The following is a 21,471-nucleotide window of genomic DNA, read 5'->3' as shown; positions in this document are numbered from 1 at the left end:
CTATACAAACTGGATACAAATCTAACTTTTATCCATACAAACTGGATAAAAGTCTAAAAAAGAGGAAGGAGATGGGAGAGATAAAACAAGACAGCAGGGTCCACCAGGGTCCAGCAGGGTCCAGCATGAGTCCCACGCTTGACTCATGGGAATCACTGACACAGGCTTGTCCTTGGGACAGACAATCCTGCTAAGCCACCTGGTCACAGCCCTCTTCTCGGAGCTGTGCAAGTTCACCACCAGAGGCAGACATTTCATCTTGCAGAGATAATTGAGGGTGGGAAGAGAAAGTGATGCTCTAGGTGTCTGGAAGCATAGCTGTGCAGACTGCCCTGGTTTCTAACTTACCCACAGAGCTACGGGAAGCCAAGTGTTCTCCAGGCCGGGCCAGACTTTCCCACCCCATCTTGGGGGCCTGCCAGTTTTCACTGGCTCTCTCTCCAGTGTCAAGCTGTCTTGTGAAATGACTGGTACTTCCTGCTTCCTGTCGCACCCCAGACCCAGACAGGCCACCTCTCCCTGAGTATCCGCCCTATGCTCCTGGAGAAGAAGCTGTCGGGCCCTTAAGGACACAGAAACCCCTGTTCTGAAAATGAATGAAAGGAATAAAAGCATAGGAACAGCTTCTCCCATTTCCTAGTTTTCTTCCACCTGCCTTTTTCTCCTGCTCCTATCCCATTCCCTACTGTGGTCACTACTCCCTGGCCTTAAATCGAGTCCACATTCCTGGTTCTTTGTGTCCCAGCCTCCCAACTGCAAGGCCCAGAGGATATTCAGAGAGTTAGAGCTTCAAGAAATCCTCATCTCCATAGACCTGTCTACCCACCTCCCACCTGGCCTCCAGAGAAGCAGCCAAATTCCTTTAGTCCCACAGAGAAAGGGTGTGACTCCGATTACTCAACTGAGCCTCCAAGCCAGCATCATGTGCCCCCAAAACAATAGTGTTGTATTTTTCTTGGACTTTGTTCTTTTATTTGGTTTCTCCTTTGATTAGCAAAAAGAACTCTTCTCCCTCCCCCGTTAGTCACCCAACTTTATTTAATCCGCTCTTACAGAAGGCTACAATCCCCAACCTCAGGCCAGTAAAGCCTCCCATCATGAACTTGAGGCCTGGTGAGCTTGAGAAAGGACATCTCCTGGGCCTCTGCACACGTGGGAAGCCTCTCTTGGGAGTCCACATCCCATCTCTGATCTGTTTGTTTTGGATGCTAATCCCAGGACGCTGGGTGAGGTGTGCTGCAGACTGACCTTTCCTGTTTTCTGAGTCAGTGATCTTAGATCACAAAGTCAGGTGTTAAGTGTTGAAAATGAAAATCAATGTGTGGGGCCCATCGAAAGAGCCAGGAGGTGGGAACAAAGGGATGAGAGGGGAAGGTGACAGTTTTGTTTGAAACAAACAAATAAAAATCTACCTACCTGCCATCAAACCCATCCTCATTAGAAAGAGATTCTGTTATTTCCCATGAGGTGTGCATTACAAAGATTATTACAGGACGGGACGCGACCCCTGCTGATGTACTCTTCCTGAAAGAGCCACACCCCATTGTATCCCCTGATGCAGCCTCTAGCCAGCTCCAACCCACCAACTTTCCTGGTATTCGGGAGATTTTTATTTGATTGTCTACCAAGCTCCCATGACATTTCCACCTGAGGGTAATTAAATGGCCCTGCAGGAGCAAGCCAGGCCATTAGAAGGGTACCCACAGATTCCACTCCCAATTTCTCTATCAAGCAAGCAGATCTCATGGAATAACAATGCCAAGTGTTTGGCTTGGATTAACTCTTCAAATCCAGCCCTTTATTTCCCAGAGTAAAATAATCCCCAGCAGGTCTGAACCAATCCAGCCCAAAGATCTATAGAAACCTAGAGGAAAGTTTGCCATTTTTTAATCTGAGAAAGCTAATTTGGAGACAGAATGTGTCACCCATAGTCACACAAAAATATTTATAGGGACTCAGAGGAGGTCATATTTTTGGTCTAAAGAACTCATAATTTTGGATTATTATTACCTGAAAGATATTTGTATTGACAAAAATTAGCTTATAGGTTTTTTCAAACATCTTGATCATCTGCTTATGCTTTGTTGCATTAAAGTTTTCAACTCTGCTGTCTCCCTGAAGCTTAAAACATTTTATTCTCATTTAAATAATTCTAATACACAGGGAAAAACAAAATACTTTACTCCCATTTAAATAACTCCAACATAGAGAGTGTTCTGAGATTCCTTCTACTTAACATAGAAAACTGTAGCAGGTATAATTATTCCAATAAACATTTGTTGAACACTGGCTACCTGTATGGCATCTGACCAGCTCAAATAATTACAAACACTAAAATCACTTGTCAAGCAAATCACCATATCACACTCTCCATACATGTATTTCCATAATTCTACAATTTAGCCTTTTTCTTTCCAAGGATCCTGGCCTTAAGCACCAATAACTTGATTATAAAAGAGGGGAAATGCTCTTATGTTCTCTTCTCTGAGAAAGCATGTATGCACTCTCACATGCGTGCACACACACGCCTTTGTATTGATTTGTTTAGAAAGATTTACACATATGTCACAGATGTAAATACACCAGACCTGTCTCATCTAAACTCCAAAAATGCCTGATCTTTTTTGGGGTCCACCAAAAGAAAAGGAGAAAAGTGAAACTGAACAACACCTTTCAGGAGTGAGCCCCTTTCTACATTGTCCAGTAATTGTTAGCAGAAATCGCCTGTAATAACAAGCCATTTTACTGGAATGCCAGTTCCAGTCTATCCTGCCTAAAGAAGATCCCGAGGCCGCCTTTGTTCCTAGCCTGAGAGGAGCTGAGAAAATAACAATACCTTCTTTCAGAAACTATGAAGAGTCTGGAAGGTAGGACTCTCCTCCCCCAGATAAGCACCATCATGGGGGAGGCAGGTATTAGCCTTCCGGTCAGCGGTCAGCGAGGCACACCACCCTCACTGGAGGGAGGGAGCTAGGTGCCAGGTGACAGGTCAAAAGTGTCTTGCTTTCAGAGACTTGAAAGGACCTCTACTCTTCTGTGTGAAAGCAGCACACACAGTCAAGGCACCTCCAGGGTCTTTGGAATCGGTGCCATCTGTCACCGTGGCAGATTGTCTGCAGTCTGCAATTGGGTTATGTAGGCAGTGCCTTCCAAGAGCTTGTGGTTTAGGGCTTGAGCTTCAATGCTTAGCCTTTCTCCCTCCCTCACCTTTTTATTCACAGTTTCCAATACATGAGGCGCTTTATAATAACCATGGAAACCTTCACAGCCACAGGCTTGGAGCAGGACTATGCCTGAGCGTCAGCCCCGAAAAGGCATCTGAGAGCATCCACAGCGTGGCACCGAGGCGTCACTTTCTCTTCTTCTAACCAGGTCCCCACTGTGGAGGGCCACATGCTGAGGGCTGTAGCTGAACACGGAGCAGCCACTGCCTCACAGGATGGTGGGAGCGGAGCTGCCCGCTGGCTGCTGGGCAGTTGTGGAGCACTGGAGCCAGCTGGCTCTTCAGCACTCCTGAGATGTCTGTGGAATGGATGCTGCTGCACTTTTTAAAAAAATGCTCTCGGTCATCATCAGAGCGCAGGGACACTTCTCAGAAGCAGGAGCCCTAACAACTGAATTTTTCACTATTCTCCCCCAGCCCCCACACCCTCCCTGGCTTTCTGAGAAGGCTCAGAGCTTGGGAAAAGATAATACAATATGCTACTGAAATGTTTTTTTGAGACAGAGTCTCACTCTAGCTCGGGCTGGCCTCAAACTCACAGTGATCCCCATGCCTCAGTCTCCTAAGCACTGGGACTACAGGTGTGTGCCACCACTCCAGGTTAGAAATCTTAAAATCTTCTATCCCCACTCTGAATATAGTTGTCCCTCAGTATCCACAGAGATTTGTCCCAAGATGCACACACACACACACACACACACACACACACAGATGTCAACTCTTCAGATGTTCAGGAACTTAAAATAAATGCATAGAGTTTAACACCCATCTTCCCATATGCATTCAATTATCTCCTTATGACTTAATACTTAGCAATGTAAATAGCTGTTATACTATTTTGTTTCAACAATAATAATGGGGGGGTTGCTATACATGTTCAGTACAGATGTCATTTTTTCCCTAATATTTTAAAACGGTGGTTAGTTGATGGGGACCCTAAAGAGATGGGGAACTGGCTGTATTCTCTGGAACTAGTCTTTAGCAATTACCCTCTTCTTTTCCATTTACAAACAAGTATACAGGAAAAGCTGCCAAAAATTAAAAGAGGGAGCCTTGTTGAATTCTAACTGGTTCTTCATCAAGAGAAGAGTTAAGGATTAGTGACAATGACAGCAACACAGAGACCCTGAGCCTCAAGGGATATGGCCTATCTTTCTGCCCCACGGTTGACAACCAGTCCTATTACACTTCCATCCTTCAGGCGCCTCTTGTCATAAACTAACATAGCAACTTTCTTGCACCTGTTATGCATGATCGAGTTTTAAACACCAATGTTTGCTGTACAAATGAAATGTGTTATCAGTCAAGCCTGGTTCAAACCAGAGAATTCTAATCTCAAAAGAAAAATGTGCACTTCCCCATATGGGACAAATTAGAAGTCCAAAAGATATAAGAGCAAGCAGCTAGAACCAGGGGAGGTACAGAGAGCAGGTAGATCAGTCCTGGTGCCCAGCTGCCATGGCAAGACAGACTCTGACATTCAAAATTCTCAGCAATCACTGCCCCTCCTAACCCATTCTCTTCCATTGACAACTTTGTCTGGGCACTGTTCTCCCTGAAGGTGTCTTAAGAGTGTTCTCTGGAAAACATAGATCTTTGGAATCCCATTAGGAAAGAAGGCAAGGACAGGAACAAACATAGGCCATGGGTAGAAAACAGTTTCTCCAATGTAGAACAGAGGAGGTTATAACAAAGCCCATCAGGTCTTTGTATTTAGTTGAAACTCTAAAGCAAGCATGCAATTTTGGAATCTATTGTTTTCTTGTTTCATTGTTATTGTTAGAGTTGGGTTTTTTTAAAATCCCTTTATACAAAGGGATTTGAAGCCTAAGCCTAAGCTTCAAGGTTTTCATCTGTAAAATAAGGCAAATAACAAGAACTACCATACAGGGTTTTCAGGGGCCCACACAGGTGACATATCCTGGTAGAGTCCTTAGCAATTGCCTAGCACACAGTAAGGGCTCTGCAAACATGTTTATTTTCTTTTTAATAAAGATGCCAAGGAGCACAAAAGGGACAAGGTGATAACAGAGGGGCTTGTACTTCCAAAGACAATGAGGATTGAGATTTAAAACGTTAGGAGCATCTTTTTGCTTTGTTCAAATGATTTTGAACATCTGGAGAAACCCTGGATCATGCCACATAACACAGAGAAGAAGGAGACCTTGATATACACTGAAATAAAATGAATGCTGTGAAATAAAATCGAGCCACACATCATTCCCACAAACCTGCAGAAGTTCTTGTGAGAAGGAAATTTTTTAAAAGGTGGGCACATTAGATGTGCATGGTTCAAATCACACTTTGTTCTCTGCTCCTCCTCATAAAGGCAGCCAACTCCTGATTAGGGAAAAAGGGAGGAGATAAGATCAATGTTGTCCTTCACAAAAGAGCTCAGGCCCGTCTCTCCAGCTGACCCCCTAGAAAAGCTAATGCCCTAGCAGGGCACAGGTGGAACTATAAGAATGAGGAGGAGCGGGCTCCTTGGACACGCTGGTCTGTGTGCCCGGGAGGAAGAGCTCCTTGGTGACAGCAGCCTGCAAAATTCCATGTGTGTGTGGAGATGTGAGGGAGGCAGGCATGGCACCGAGACACTGGGGCCGGGGATCTGCCTCTCCCATTAGCTGCGTGACCTTGAGCAAGCAGCACGCTGTTTTCAGAGCTTCTATTTCTTTGCATGAAAAGCAAAGAGACTGATTTCTTCCCCCTCACAAGCTCCTAGAGCTATCTAGGGAATAGAGTGATGAGTGGATGTAAGGTACTTCAAAAGTGGAAGCAGCAAGCAGAAGCAAGGAATGCTCATTAGCAATGCTATTGCTTCTTCAGCAGCAGGTGAGAAAGCACCAAAGCAAAAGCCTGTGGATGCTCTAGAGTGGTGTGTGTGTGTGTGTGTGTGTGCACGTGTGTATGTGTAAAAGAGTTTCCCTGGGATTGCCCATGTGACTCAGGGGCCCTGAGTGTACAGACGGGGGTGTGTTTAGAGGTAACCGCAAAGGGTTGCAGTGAGTCCAGGCAAAGGCTGTTATAACCAGAGAGGGGCAGAGACCACGGTGGGCTGGAAGGACACAGGTTCCAAGCAGGCTGGGGCCACGCCTTGGGCCTCTCTTCCTCAAGCCAGCACCCACATTTCTTACTTAAAGTGAATCTCATGGACTAGAAGAGAATACCTGCTCTTTCCCCTTACCACATCTTCCCAACCAACCAAGCCACCGAATTCACCCAGCATCCAATATTGCCATCCACTAATGAAATACATGTCTTTTTAAAATGAACTCCTCCCCTGCCACCTTCCCCCAAACCAATACTATCATAATCGTATTTCTCAAGTTAATGGCTCCTCCCTTCTGCTGCCCTTCATTTCCCTCTGCCTTTTCCTCCTATTTTTCCTTAGAAGGAAGTCACCGTGTGGACTGGGGTCTGGAGTAGAGATGGGTGATTGGGAAGGACTGAGGGTGGTGGTGGGTGCAGCCCTGCTGCCAGCCCAGAACTCATCCTGGTGCATTCACTCCATTCGCAAGTTTCCTTTCAATCCCACAGCCCCCTTCCCTAGCAGGGGCTGGGGAGGGTCGTGCGCTTCTGGTGACTAGACCCTGGGGCCATCTGGGAGAGATTAGCCTCCAGATTTCAGGTAGCAGCCAGCACACACGTGCAGCCCACATGACACCCGCTAATTCCATCCCCACAACTCTCCAAACAAACAGCAGTGCCTCTGGGAGAGAGAAGCAAATGACTGGCAAAGAGGAGATGTTGAGAAAGGCTGTTGGGAACGACCACCTCTCCCACCCAGCATTCACTCAGCCATCAGCCGCAGCACTGGGCCTCCGAAGAGAAAACCATGTGCCAGGCTTAGGAAAGCAAGGAGAGAACCAGGAAGAAAAAAAATATTTATGACCATTGTATATTTAAGTAGCAAGTTCTAGGGGGTTTAGAAGTTCTGATGTGTCACTGATGATTTCAGTTTGCGGTTTGGTTGTTTTCTCAGAACCTGTAAATCCAGACCAGAAATGTATAAAGATTGTAATCTGAAAACTCTGCTTCTGTCACTCCAAATATTCTCCTGAAGATTGTCTCCAACACTCCTTCTAATAGAAAGGGGTGAGAGTGGGAAATTCACAAAGCACCAGAACAAAGACAGGTTTGTCAGTGACACAAGCAGCTATGCACAGAACACATTGGAGAGGAACCGTAAGACACACATTAACTGGCCAGGGTGTCCCCCTGTGGTTGGTGGATAAATTCTACTGTTAGAAATTCCCTGCTTTGCCTATATTAGGACACTCTTGTAATCCCCGCACTCTGGAAGGCTGAGGCAGAGAGAGCACAGGTTTGAACCAAGCATAGGCAATGTAGTGAAGGTTTGTTTTGCGGTGAAAGGGCAACAGTTCCATGGAAATTCCCCAGTGCTATCAAGAAAGTATTTTCTTTAAAGTTGGTATCCATTCCCTCATTGAATGTTGTTTCAATAGAACTCAGCACATTGACCAGGGATACAGAGCAGGTAAAAAGAATGCTTGTCCTCAAGGAAGTGAGTGTTGTGGCAAATATGAATATACACAGGACAGATTGCAACAGGGCCTAACAAAGGCATGGCAAGAACACAGACAGAGGAAAGGGGCAACTTCTGGGGAGTCCTCCAGTCATCCGAGAGGGGTTAGCACTGGAACTGCATCCCCTATTAAGGTCCGGCTGCCTCTTGCTGAGAGCACAGCCACCTTTAATAGCCATTTACACCATAATCTGAGTAAGTCCTACATCTTATCCAAGAGGCAGTAAGTAAGAACAGCGTCTACCTGGGAAAGCCAGGCCTCTGTGAGTAGGAGTGTTCAAGGAGAGACTGGAGGGGAGCCTCCCTGTACATAAATAAAATCTTAACGTGGGGCATAAGTCCCTACATCGATCTAGGACTTTTCCAAATTGAAAGAGAAACTAATCATTCTCTGAACCCATTCTTCAGTCTCCAAAGGCAACCCCATTCCCACCTTCCGGGTTGCCTAACTAGGAATCACTGGCAGAAGAGAAGTTGGGGTGCTGAAGCCCAAAGCCGAAGGGAGTCTGGAGGTAAATGCCCCCCCACACACACACACACATGCACACACACCTCCCTGCAGCTCTGCTGCTCATGCTCAAACCAAGCTCCTAGGGCAGAAGCAGGCTCAAGAGAGCGCACAGCATTTTAGGGGGAAAGGAATCCTTGAGCCTCACAAAAGGCCACCTTCCCATGCCTCTTCCGGAACCTCAGCACTCAGCCTGATCAGTGCTTGCCACTGCCAGGCTCTCCTCCCCCAGAAGGTTTCTTTGCTTTTGGAAAATCATCTGGAAACTGTCATCACCACTGTGCTGGTTGGCAGACGTCCCCCAAATAGGGAGGGAAGTGTACCACACACTACAAGGCGTTTCTGGGCTTGGACCAAGAAGGCGTGGGGGTGGGCAGAGGTGGAGAAGATGGCTCAGGACTAGAGGAAGAAAGAGATGAAGGGAGCTCGCCCCGGGCCACGGGCCTGGAGACCACTCCTCATTCAGCCTTGCCAGCTCTTCAGAGGCTGTGTGGGGTCACAAGGACAAGAGGCAGCTCTCTGTGACCTAGGGAAAGAATTCCTGAGACAGGCAGAGAGAGAGTCTCAGCCCAGGGGGAAGTGGGATACAAGTAGATGGAAACCAGACCTAGAGACTATGTCGCAGCAGGGACCAATTGAGATGCACAGGTGCCTAATATGACCTCAAACCAAAGTCACTCGGTTGGCTGATTTGGGAAAGAGAATGAATTCATACTGGGTAAATGGGGAGAGAGATGCTAAAGGAAACAATGACAGGTGGAGATATCTGAGGCGGATTCCTTGTCTCCACTGCCTTGTCTTCCTCTTCTTAAAGCCCTGCTCCTTCATCCAGAGCCTTAGGGTAACACCTTACGTTGCCTGCTCCCAATCCCTGCCCACCTGGTGCCCCAAGTCTCACAAATCTAACAGCCCCAGCAGCAACCCCCCCCCATGACTGGCAATGTTTAATACGGCTGGAGGTCAACTTAAAGCCCTATTCAGGCCTCCCTCAGGAGACCTTGGGTGGGAGTTGGGGAAACCTGAGTGAGTGGTGTTGGTTAGAATGCCTGAGTAGACTACACACCACACACACACACACACACACACACACACACACACACACACGCAGTCTGCCTTTGTTTCCTGTCACAGAGATCAATCCTCAGTCAGTTACCACCTCTTCCCGTTGCGCCATGAAAGTATTAAGGGAAACATTAAGCACCAGAACTTCACGCCATGGTTACCCTTAACTCTGAATTACACCTGTAATGGCTTATCTGCTCTGCTGTGCCAGTGGCTACGAAGGCAGATGCGGTGAAGATACTCCTCTTCTGCCATGGAAGCTGATAGTTGCATGAGCTCTCAGCAGGGTCCCTGCTTTTGTGAGCAGCCCATGCCTTGTGACTGTATCAAGCCTGCCCTGGAGATACAGAGAGCCAAGAAGAGAGTGCAGATTCCAGGCCTAGAGCTCAGTGTGAGAGCAAACCAGCTGCCCCTTCCCATGGGAAGTAGATACATTTCATCCTAAGATAGGACAGGAACACTGAGATTTTTCTGGCGTTAATGAATTGAACAGTGGGTCTGTACACAGCTGGCCCTTTCCTCCCTTTTCCAAATTTCTAGATTCCCTCCAAAGATCATAAAGGCTGGAAGGGATGAGGGAAGAAGGAATTCCAGGCAGTTATTCCTTTTTACATCTGTGACAGGAAAAGGATGGCACCCGGAAAACAAGAAAATGAAAAGAAAACCAAAAATCTCCACTTTCTTCAAAACTCTAATCTGAGTCTGAGGCTGAGCGAAGCCAGGCCCCACTGCCTCGGTTCCAAGGGAGCCCAGAAGTTCGGGTAATAATACAGCCTGCCTTTCCCGCAGCTTTTCACACAGAGAGCGCCAGGAAACGCATTCGAAGTAAGAAGTCGGGAAGCCCAGTGGACAGCGCTCCAGGGGGTGGGGTGGGGGTGGGGTGATGGGGCACCCTGGAAAGCCAGCGCTGCTTAATAAGCCAAATCTGCCTGCCGCGGAGGGCTTAGGGGCATCTCTCGAAATCTGTGGCCCAAGCCCCAAAGGTTATGATGTCGCAATTCCGTATCACCTCAAAAGTTTGGGAGGAGGTGACCTCGTGACCGTGGCCTCCTCCAGGCCCTCTGGATTGAACGCTGCGCTGTTTCCACAACTCTGACCGAGGGCTGAGACCCAGCTTCCCGCTTCTGCCCTGGCGTCTTCCTCACCCTCACGTGGCTCCAAATCTAAGCAGAGCCCAGCACCACGCAGCTGCAAAAAGGCTCAGTTTGGCTCGGGAGAGGCTCTGGGAGCAGGAAAAGCGAGGAACCCCTGCCGGGAGCTTCCTGGGTCCTGCAGAGCAGGAAAAGGGTTTCGGCAGAGATACAAAATAACTCATCTGGACTCGAACAGTTACCTTCGAAAAGGCTATCTTCTGTCTTCAAGGCATGCCTTTCTCTTCTGAGGTTTCAGGGAGACACTGCTTCCTATTCAGGAAGATCAGGAATCACCTACCCGAAAGGAACCCTCAGGAAGCTGTAGAGCCACCTTCCCCTAGCGAAACCACACAGAACTCTGCATTCGTGGTCCGTGCTTTTCTAGAGCCCGGATACCCCTGACCCGAAAGGTGGAGGGAGATGGAGGAGGGGTCGGCCTGAATCTGCGACCTGCGTCGTCAGCACCGAGAGGGCTGACCTGAGACCCCGGCCCGGGTCCCCCACACGCGAGGCGGCGCTGCCACGTGGAGCGCCCCCTTGATTTTTAGTTTTAAATCAGCAAGGCAAGAACACCTTCGGCTAAAAGAGCCAAGGGGAAAGTGGGCAGAGAAGGGAACACTTGGGCTAGGACATTCACCGACGGACATTGAGGGAGTTTCAGGGAGCGCAGCTCCCTAGCACCGCTAAGGACAGATATTTTCGGAAATCTAAAGATTGAACGAAAAAAAATTAAAAAAGAGAGAGAGAGAGAGAGAGAGAGAGAGAGAGAGAGAGAGTACCTGTGGAACTGGGGCCTCCCACCCCCACGCTCCTTTTCCCCTCTGAGGCTCAGCCGCTCCGGACCAGCCAGCCCATCCGGTCTCTGGGTTTGGCTCTGGTCCTCACCCCCAGGGCGCCTCGCTGGGTTCCAGCCACCCGATGTCCCAGGACCTGGCCGGGTCACCCAGGGCCAGGTGGACGGTTCACACCCTCTCACCCAGCATGCCCCATCAGCTCCTATTTCTCTTCGAAAACAGAAAAGGAGAAGACCACTGAGATCTAGTCTGTGGTCTTAGTAGGAGGGCTGCAGTTACACCTATCAACTTCTCCAGGTAGGGCGTCCGTTTGGGAAGAAATTAAGTGTAGGAATCCACAGGCAAAGGTGATTAGGGAACGCGTGTCGGGGTGGGGAGGTGGTCTAGAGATGGGAAATACATACACTTGGGGCAAAACGTCCAAAGGTCACATTTATTCAGATGTTTACTGTGCACCTACAAATCAATCTGGTACTTTCCTTTTTCCTTCTCCGGGTGGTGTTCTGAGAGAGCTACGCCGGTCAAGACTGGGGCTTACCTGCCGCTCCCTTCCCTTCCCAGGGAAACCGGTATCTGGGTGGAGAAGCACAGCGAAAAGTACTGACCACCGAGGAGCGGCTAGGCGGGCGCCCAGGGCGCGGGGCCTCAGTGTCCCACCAGGGAGTGAGGTCCTGCAGGATTCGCTCCAGGGACCCGGGCCGGGCACCGGAGGAGAGCAGGGGTATCCCTGCGGGTGAGCCCTTCCGGAGACAGCGCTGGCCCGAGGCCGGACCCCTGGGGTTCCACAGGTCCTCCTCTCCCAGGATTTGCGTCCCCACTGAAAACCGATTTAGATGTTGTCTCCACTTCTGCTGAGAATTTTTAGGGAGGTTGGGGTCCTTAATCCCCCAGGTAAAGTGAGATTCCGCCTTCATCCCTCACCTCCACCCGGAGCTCGAACCCCCTCCGGCTGAGCTTTATGCGCAGCTCCGCGCCAACTCTGCGCTCTGGCTCCGCTCGCTCACGCGTGTTCGAGGCGGGGAGGTTGGAAGCCCCCGCTGGGCAAATTGAGCCTGGCGCCAGCCGGGGATGCTGCAAGAGGGAGGTAGGGAATAGGAGTGGGGGACCTCAGGCCTCGGCTTCCCAAGACCCTACGACCCCCGGGATCCACTCGCACCTCGGTGTCTCCGCCCCTGGCCGCAGACCTCGTGGCGCGGGCTACGGAGCCGCACCGAGAGCACATCGCAACTGCGAGATGCCTTCAGTCGCCCGCCGCGTGTCGGGACTTTCTCCCTTTCCTTCCCTTACCCCCATCGGCTTGAGAACCCCGGTGCATTTAGCTCCTGGCAGAATGCTCTAGCTAAAACTGGCTCAACAGCCTCAGTTTTCGGATCTGTAACCTGAACGTCGGGAGTAAGTTCTCGCTAAGGTCCCCCAGCGGCCACTGACAGCAAGCGAGCCCGTTGTCGGGCTAAGAAGGAGCGACCTGACGGGGACGACCCAGGAAAATGAAGTCCGAGGAAGCCAAGCTCCCGGACTGGAACGGGGAAAACTCGGGCACCGGAGACCTCTAAAAAAAAAAATGCAGGATCAACCATTTTCTAACTGAAGGCGCCCACGCGCCACACTTGGCCTGATCTTGGCAAGCCAGGCCGCTGCTTGCACCTGGGGACAAGAGGCTTTCTCAGGGCCTCAGTCGCCCAGCTCTGCGCAGCAGAAAAATGTTAGGCATCTCTGTGTCTGTCCCTGTAGACACACTTCCCAAGTTCCCCTAATGATGTTCCCAGGGGTGGCCCGGCACGGGAGAGAATATCTTGTAGGAATTCCTGCAGAGATAAACCTCAGCCCTTAAGCAGTCCGACCCAGTGGAACACACCATCAACGTTTTCCTGCAGTTTCTAGGCTTTTGGCGCCCCCTTTGGATACAGCTGAAAATTGCAGTCCCTTTTGAAGACAATTTTCCAAAAAAAGTACAGGAATACAAAGTGCTTGAATAAAAAAAAAAAAAAACGTATACAGCACCAGATGTTGTTATTTAAAGTGCTTCTATACATTATCTTCCTTATTACATAACTGTGTTAAAGGCATAGTCATTCGTACACTTATAAGCCAACTATTTAGTGAAATATTCCAAAATTTCTTAAAGCTACAGTCGCGTTCACTGTTTTTGTCACTAAACGTGATAATTATAATTTAGAAATTAAGTCTTGGGGAGTTCTTTAGAAGCTCTCCCAAGTAGTTTGTGAGTCTTCTCCCGGATCAGGTGTCTGAATCACACAAATTTGCACCGGAATGGAACCTCTCCAGGGCGCAGAAATGCTTCCATACTACGCGGAACTACTCATTATTCCCAAGTAACGAGCATATTGCTCTTAACTTTTCTGAGCGTAGTAGCCAAAGAGCCTAAAATACAAGACTATTGTTTGCGGGTCTCGTAAACTCTCAAATGAACTATAGGGTGCTAGAGACATCGGAGGCCAGTGAGCTGCATTCGTTTAAAAAGAAAATCCTGTTGACCAAGGATTCTGACTACTTTATCCAGTTTCTTTTCTTATGAGAAACGTCGACTTTGGAAGAAAACGGAAGAAAGTTTTTTAAGAAACACTTCAAATAAAACATTCGTTTAAACCTTATCAGAATGATCGCATTTAGTAAATCGGGGAAGAAAATCTGCCTTTGATAGGATATGGGCCAACTGACAACATCAGTAATTTAACTCAAGGCGAACTTTTGCAAGAGCCAGAAGAACGCAGGAAAAGGGAGAGGGGGTGGAAATGAAGGGTTTTCCTCCGTGGTGCGTTGATTTGTGACTCCAAGGTCTTGTAACCGGCCGGCGACTGAGAGGATTCTGCTGCAGAACAGATAACTCCGCACTTACCCAGCCCGGCTCTGAGTTTCCATAAAGTACAAAGGTTGGGCTCAAATCACACTTGAGATACATCAGAGGCACCTCCGCGGCCTCCCTTACAGGTCCACCTGCATGCGGTTCTGCAGGGACTGACTCAGGTCCCGGCGCTTCCCCGCTCCAGGGGCTCCGGGAACAGCGGGCGCTACGCGGCTCTGCCACAGCAGACCGTTTTGTCTTCAAAGGTGCCCGTCTGTTTGGAGTTTGACAAACCAAGTGACCCTTCCTCGGCCTCTGGGCGCGGGAGGGCCACACTCGCAAAGTTCTGTCCCAAGCTAACGCAGTTTGCAGGCTCTTTCCAGGGCCAACGCTGCTGACGTTTCTGGACTCGGCCAGGAGGCAAAGAGCAGAACGTGAAAGCAGCGGCAACCCTGTCCCCCAGGGGCGTCGGCGGGGTGGGGGACTGCGGGCCGGAGAAGGACTCGTAAAGTTCAAGGTTGAGGTGGCGCGCGGGCCGGCCCCGCACCGCACCGCTGCGCCTGCCTCCGCCGGGGCTCAGCTCTGCTTTTCATTGATTCCCTTCGCGACAGCGCAGCAGAATCCCGACCGGCCGCACCAGCCCCGGCGAACCAGAGCATGTTAATCTATTTATATGGATTATTACGGAGGAACAGCGGGCGTTGAGTCACCAAAACGTTTGCTTCCAAAGATCATTTCTAAGCACTTTTGGAAGCGAGCAGCAGGCTCCAGGCGCAGAAAGGGACTACACATTTAGGAGCGGCTGCTTTTCCAATATTGAAAACTCCAGCGAAGTCCCGGTGCCGCCAAGAGACCAGTGAAAAGAAGTGTCGAGGTGGGGGCAGATCTCAGTCTAGACACACGCCCGCGAGTGCACGCATGCACACACACACACACACACACACACACACACACACACACGTGCGCGCGCTAAGTTTCTTGCGAACACTGTACCAAAATTCTGACATTTGTACGGCAACTTACATATTTGGACGTCCCGGGTCCCCCGCCTTCCCGCAGCACTCCCCCCACCCTCTACCCCCTCCCACCATCCACCCTTGGGCTGCGGTTCCCTCCCCTCTCCTCCCCTCCGGTCTCTTCACCCAGCCCAGAGCCACAATCCTCCTCCCCACTCCAAATCGGGCCCAATGAGCTGCTTGTCAGCCAGGACTGCCGGGCTGTGATTGGCTGGACGTCTCTAAGGTGAGGGGAGTATTTATTGAGAAGACCCCGGGCTGGGAGTCCGCGAGCCGAGAGCGGAGCTCGGAACTGACTGGGAACCTCTGTGGCGCTGCGACTTGCCAGTATCACCCCGGGAACTCTGTGCAAGTAGAGAAAAGAAGGGTGCAAGTGCCCCACTCTTGCTCTTTCTTCCCTTCCTCCTCCTCCTCCTTCTCTCCAATTCGCCTTTCCCACTTGGAGCGGGCAGCTGCGGATCAGCCACCCCAGCGCCAGCCTCCAGCGACGCCAGGTGACGCGCCAGCCTCCCCAGGAGCCGCTCGCTCCGCGCCGCGCCGCGCCCGCGTCAGCGTCCGGGCAGCAGAGGGGAGAGGAGCCCGCGCCTCGAATCCCCGAGCCGCCGCGGCTTCTCGCCTTTCCCGGCCACCCGCCCCCTGCCCCGGGCCGCGTATGAATCTCCTAGACCCCTTCATGAAGATGACCGACGAGCAGGAGAAGGGCCTGTCCGGCGCCCCCAGCCCCACCATGTCCGAGGACTCGGCTGGCTCGCCCTGCCCATCGGGCTCCGGCTCAGACACGGAGAACACACGACCCCAGGAGAACACGTTCCCCAAGGGCGAGCCGGACCTGAAGAAGGAGAGTGAGGAGGACAAGTTCCCCGTGTGCATCCGCGAGGCGGTCAGCCAGGTGCTCAAGGGCTACGACTGGACGCTGGTGCCCATGCCCGTGCGCGTCAACGGCTCCAGCAAGAACAAGCCGCACGTCAAGCGGCCCATGAACGCCTTCATGGTGTGGGCGCAGGCGGCGCGCAGGAAGCTGGCGGACCAGTACCCGCACCTGCACAACGCCGAGCTCAGCAAGACGCTGGGCAAGCTCTGGAGGTGAGGCCCGGAGGGGCGCCGAGCAGTGTGGGCTGCGGGCAGCCAGGGCGCTGGCCCGACCGCCGGTCCCGCCCCGCCTCCCGAGGCAGGAGGTGCGGCTCCGGGAGCCAGAGGCGGGGGCGGGGGCGGGGGCCAGGGGGTCGAGGTGTAATTTTGGCTCTGACTTTGGCTTGAGAGTGCTGCCTAGGAGTGGGAGGGGGCGGCCGGGTTTGGACAGACTTGTAGGAGACGGGAGGGGTGGACGCCAGACCTGTGTAACCTTTAAGTTTATGGGGAGGGAGGTCCCCTTCCATCTTCCGTCGTACGGTGCTACCATGGGGTTCTACATCCAAGGGGGGGGGGTGGAGGAGACCCCAGACAGTAAAGGAGGGAGGCGCCGGGCATAGGTGGGGGGTAGGGGGCATTTCTTCCAGTTTAAGGGGTTTTTCGGAAAGATTTGAAAGGCGGGGGTAACTCAGCAAAGGCGTTTTCGGGTGGCAGCGGCGGGGAGCTATTTTCATCTTCAAGGTTTCCAAAATAGAAGGGGAGGGGACGGGCGGGGAGTGGCGGCTCAGGTCGGAATTCTTGAACTGAGAGTTTTCTTTTGGTTTACTTTTGACTTTTTCTTTCTTTTATTTATTTTTTCCAAGAAAAGTTAGGCGCAGCCGCAGAGGCTGCGGGGTGGGGGGCGTCGTGCGCGGAGGAGAGCGAGCGACCGGCCGCCCGCTGACCCCGCCCTCTTTTCCTCTGCGCCCCCCTCCCACCCCCAGGCTTCTCAACGAGAGCGAGAAGCGGCCTTTCGTGGAGGAAGCCGAGCGGCTGCGCGTGCAGCACAAGAAAGACCACCCGGATTACAAGTACCAGCCGCGACGGAGGAAGTCGGTGAAGAACGGGCAGGCCGAGGCGGAGGAAGCCACGGAGCAGACGCACATCTCCCCCAACGCCATCTTCAAGGCGCTGCAGGCCGACTCCCCGCACTCCTCGTCTGGCATGAGCGAGGTGCACTCCCCCGGCGAGCACTCCGGTGAGTCCCAGCACTGGCCCCGCACCGGGCCAGCCCCAAACCCCCGCTAGGAGCGGTTGGCCCAGGACTTTGCGCTCTTTGGGGACGGCAAGTCCTTCTTCGGAGCCTAATCCTGCTTAGCTCCAGCCCAGGGCCCCAGTATACACCCAATCACACACACACACACACACACACACACACACACACACACACACCCCAGCTGAATCCCAGCACCCTAAGAGTTTTTTTTAATCGCCAGGTAAAAATAATGCCATCACCGCTTTTGTAAAATTTACCCTCCTTGTCTCTATGCTCCTCTGCCCCAAAAGTACACAGAGCCATAGAGCGCTCTTCTGCAAGTAGTAACTTGGTCTTCCGGACTCTGGGGCCCTCAGACCCTCCCCAGGTAGAAGGAGGCTACCCACTGTGTACCCGCGAGTTAATCATTCCGCGATTTACCTCTGGTGTAGCCAGCCTCCTTCGAGGTGCGAGTCCTTATTACACCTGAACAAGGGAGGGCCCAAGAGGGTTCCTAAGATTAGGGCGTTGTTGATTATCCCAGTGCTTCCTTTTTATTATCCGCAGGACAATCCCAGGGCCCACCGACCCCACCCACTACTCCCAAAACCGACGTACAGCCAGGCAAAGCTGACCTGAAGCGAGAGGGGCGCCCCCTGCCCGAGGGGGGCAGACAGCCCCCCATCGACTTCCGCGATGTGGACATCGGCGAGCTGAGCAGCGATGTCATCTCAAACATCGAGACCTTCGATGTGAATGAATTTGATCAGTATCTGCCTCCCAACGGCCACCCGGCGGTGCCGGCCACGCACGGCCAGGTCGCCTACACGGGCAGCTACGGCATCAGCAGTACCGCAGCGACACCAGCAGGCGCGGGCCACGTGTGGATGTCCAAGCAGCAGGCGGCGCCGGCCCCGCAGCAGCCCCCGCAGGCCCCGGCGGCCCCGCAGGCCCCCTCCCAGCAGCAGCAGGCGCCCCCGCAGCCGCAGGCCGCGCCCCCGCAACCCCAGCAGGCGCACACGCTGACCACGCTGAGCAGCGAGCCCGGGCAGTCCCAGCGAACGCACATCAAGACGGAGCAGCTGAGCCCCAGCCACTACAGTGAGCAGCAGCAGCACTCGCCGCAGCAGCAGATCGCCTACAGCCCCTTCAACCTCCCGCACTACAGCCCCTCCTACCCGCCCATCACACGCTCGCAGTACGACTACACCGACCACCAGGGCACCGGCTCCTTCTACAGCCACGCCGCCGGCCAGGGCTCGGGGCTCTACTCCACCTTCACCTACATGAACCCTGCGCAGCGCCCCATGTACACCCCCATCGCCGACACCTCCGGGGTCCCTTCCATCCCGCAGACCCACAGCCCGCAGCAGTGGGAGCAGCCCGTCTACACACAGCTCACCAGACCTTGAGGAGCCACTGAACACAGGGCAGTGATGGCCTGGGAAGGTCCTAAAAAGAACCGAAGAGAGAAAGAACCAGAATTTCCTTTGGACGTTTTTTGTTTGTTTGTTTTGTTTTGTTTTGCTTTGTCCTGTTTCTTAAAGCTAAAGGCGACTCGTACTGAGATTCAAAACAGAAACATTGTCTATCCAAACGCATGACCAACCTGTTGCGTATGAATCAGTGGCCAGGCCACTCCTGGCTAGGTGGCCAGCGGCACCGGAAGCGAACTGGACTTCGACTTCGTCAGAGCAAGTGTGGAGGATGTGGAGAATCACGACCGATTTGCTCAATCTCCCTGCCTGTCTGGACTTTGTAATTATTTTTTAGCAGTAATTAAAGAAAAAAAAAGTCCTCTGTGAGGAATATTCTCTATTTTAAATATTTTTAGTATGTACTGTGTATGATTCATTACCATTTGAGGGGATTTATACATATTTTTAGATTAAAAAACTAAATGCTCTTATTTTTCCAACAGCTAAACTACTCTTAGTTGAACAGTGTGCCCTAGCTTTTCTTGCAGAGTATTTTTGTACAGATTTGCTTTCTCTTACAAAAAAAATGAAAAAAAGCAAAGTATGTGATTTTATTAACATAAAAAAAGACAGAAATGTGTTCTGTGATTAGTTTGGGGGGTAAGCTTTGCTTAATTCCTCAGCGCTTCAGACCTTTGAGGAGGAGCTGCCTTAATATGAAAAGCCTTATTTTGCAAATATGGGAGTAAACAGATAGTCTAGAGACACATTTGGTAAGCTTTATCCATATATGTAGAGATATATATTTTAAACAAGAAGAACACACCTTGAGCCTTAAAAAACCGTGCTGCTGGAAAAATACTTGTGCTTTTTTTTTTTTTTTTTTCATGCAAGGCCTCCTGCCTTTGCTTATTGGTTTCAGTCTTAAGGAAGAAGCAAAAGGCAGCAAAGGAGACTGAAATCTGATTGGGGAATGTTTCAGCAGCCACCAAGCAAGTGCCCCAGAGTACTGTCCCCCTGGTTGCCTGCCCAGGCCCCATGTGGACTGCAGATGCTGAAGTCTCTGTGCTCACAGTGCCACCTGTGTCTCTCTGAACACCAGCAGTTAACTTTCCAGACATTCCACGTGGTACAAAAGATTATTTATTTTGTAAGGAGAAGTTTTAATTGAAAAAGAAATCTTCCTCCTTTTTTCTTTTTTTCTTTTTTTAATTTACCTTCTTTAAAATAGGTTGTTGGAACCTTCCTCAGAGGGTATGATCATCTGTTGTTAAATTATGTTCTTAACTGTAACCAGTTTTTTTATTTATCTCTTTAATCTTTTTTATTATGAAAAGCAAGTTTCTTTGAATTCTTCATGTTAGATTTGTACAAATTTCTTTTTGTCTGTCTTTTTTTTCTTTGTTGTTTTTGTTGAAAACAAACTGGAAACTTGTTTCTCTCTCTCTCTCTCTGTCTCTCTCTCTCTGTCTCTCTCTCTCTCTCTCTCTCTCTCTCTCTCTCTCTCTCTCTGTACAAATGAGAGATTTGCAAATGTAGTATATCACTGAGTCATTTGCAGTGTTTTCTGCCACAGACTTTTGGGCTGCCCAAATTCGTGTGTGTGTGTGTGTGTGTGTGTGTGTGTGTGTGTGTACGTATGTGCTGTGACACAAGACAATGTGAGTAGGTGTCATAGGTAACCCTCCGTATGTTCTCAGAGGGCAGGGACACACCAGGACGGAACAGGCCCACTGACAGACCTTAATCCTTCTTTACTGCTGTGGCTGGAGAGTTTGAGGATTGCTTTTTAAAAAAGACAGCAGACTTTTTTTAATTTAAAGAAAGATATATTAACAGTTTTAGAAGTTGGTAGAATAAAATCTTAAAGCACTCTTATGGCATCTTTCAATTTCTGTATAAAAGCGGATCTTTTAAAAAAAAGTATTTCTGTAACTTAAGAAACCTGGCATTTAAATCATATTTTCTTTTTAGGTAAGGTTTGGTTTGTGTTTGTGTTTTGTTTGTTTTGCTTGTTTTCCCTCCAAACCTTTGTTCTCTCTGTGAACTTACCTTTCTTTTCTTTCTTTTTTTGTATATTATTGTTTACAATAAATATACATTGCATTAAAAAGAAAATGGCCCTATGATTTATTTACTGTGAAAAAAGATTTGGGGAGTAGAGTCACAAAAGAGCGGGTTTAATGCTGACTACTGTGACATCTTCATTGAAATAGACCTTGAGGGAAAAAATGTGAATCCCCAAAACTGTAAAAAGTGCCACCCCATAGGTCACCAGTAGGTCATGCAGAGAATGACATGTCCACAGTCGCCCACACTGGCAAAAATGCTTCTGGTTTTAACAACCTCTTGCTTCAGGGCAAAAGCTGTTCCCTCCTAGAGGTCAGAGAGAATAGGAAATCCTGGACCTGGGATCAGCAGCTTGTCAGGAGACAGAATGCCAAAGCGGGTGACTTCTTTGTCTGAATGCCATATGGCAAACTTTGTGGTATTGTGGACACATACCAAAGAAATGGGGTGCCCACTCTGAAGGCAAAGAGATCCAGCCTAGAAGAGGCTCCACGGGGGACCAGAGAGAAACCAGTGGTATTAACCCATGAAATGATTGAGGTTTTTCCTAATTTCTCCACAGAGACAATGAAAGGAAGTTATCTTATTTTTCTGTTGCCTCCAGTTTAACTCATTCTGAGCAAATGCAAAAGCATCCCTTAAGAAATGGGACCTAACCCTGTTTTCCTTGGCCCGGGTTAGATGGGGAGTTTCCAGGTTCAGTGAAACGTTCAGGTCATTTTTCATTAAACAGATGAAATCACTCCTTCCCTCCTACCCCCTTTAGCCTCCACCCCAGGTGGAGGGGGAGGTGTCCCTGAGAAGGTAAGTCACCT

General features: G+C 50.4%; 1 protein-coding gene and 1 long non-coding RNA gene across 2 annotated transcripts in view; one reads left to right on the top strand and one right to left on the bottom strand.

The window, feature by feature from the left end:
* Nucleotides 1-15,125, bottom strand: part of LOC111754126 (uncharacterized) — an 85,315-nt gene extending 70,190 nt beyond the window's left edge. The window contains exon 1 of the long non-coding RNA XR_002788830.2: nucleotides 15,093-15,125. This is a non-coding gene — a long non-coding RNA (uncharacterized LOC111754126). The remainder of the gene's footprint in view (nucleotides 1-15,092) is intronic.
* Nucleotides 15,126-15,337: 212 nt separating this feature from the next.
* On the top strand, nucleotides 15,338-20,704 carry Sox9 (SRY-box transcription factor 9). The gene is made up of 3 exons (XM_063258752.1): nucleotides 15,338-16,168; nucleotides 16,918-17,171; nucleotides 17,736-20,704. Exons 1-3 carry the CDS (start codon nucleotides 15,738-15,740, stop codon nucleotides 18,578-18,580), a joined length of 1,530 nt encoding a protein of 509 aa, XP_063114822.1. The 5' UTR covers nucleotides 15,338-15,737; the 3' UTR covers nucleotides 18,581-20,704.
* Nucleotides 20,705-21,471: the final 767 nt, after the last annotated feature.

This window comes from Cavia porcellus, unplaced genomic scaffold, assembly GCF_034190915.1.
Source record: "Cavia porcellus strain 051 isolate PalLab524CR breed Dunkin Hartley unplaced genomic scaffold, mCavPor4.1 scaffold_12, whole genome shotgun sequence".
In the NCBI taxonomy this organism is placed as follows: domain Eukaryota; kingdom Metazoa; phylum Chordata; class Mammalia; order Rodentia; family Caviidae; genus Cavia; species Cavia porcellus.
Note: the sequence above shows the minus strand (reverse complement) of the source record. Positions and strands in the feature narration are given on the sequence as shown.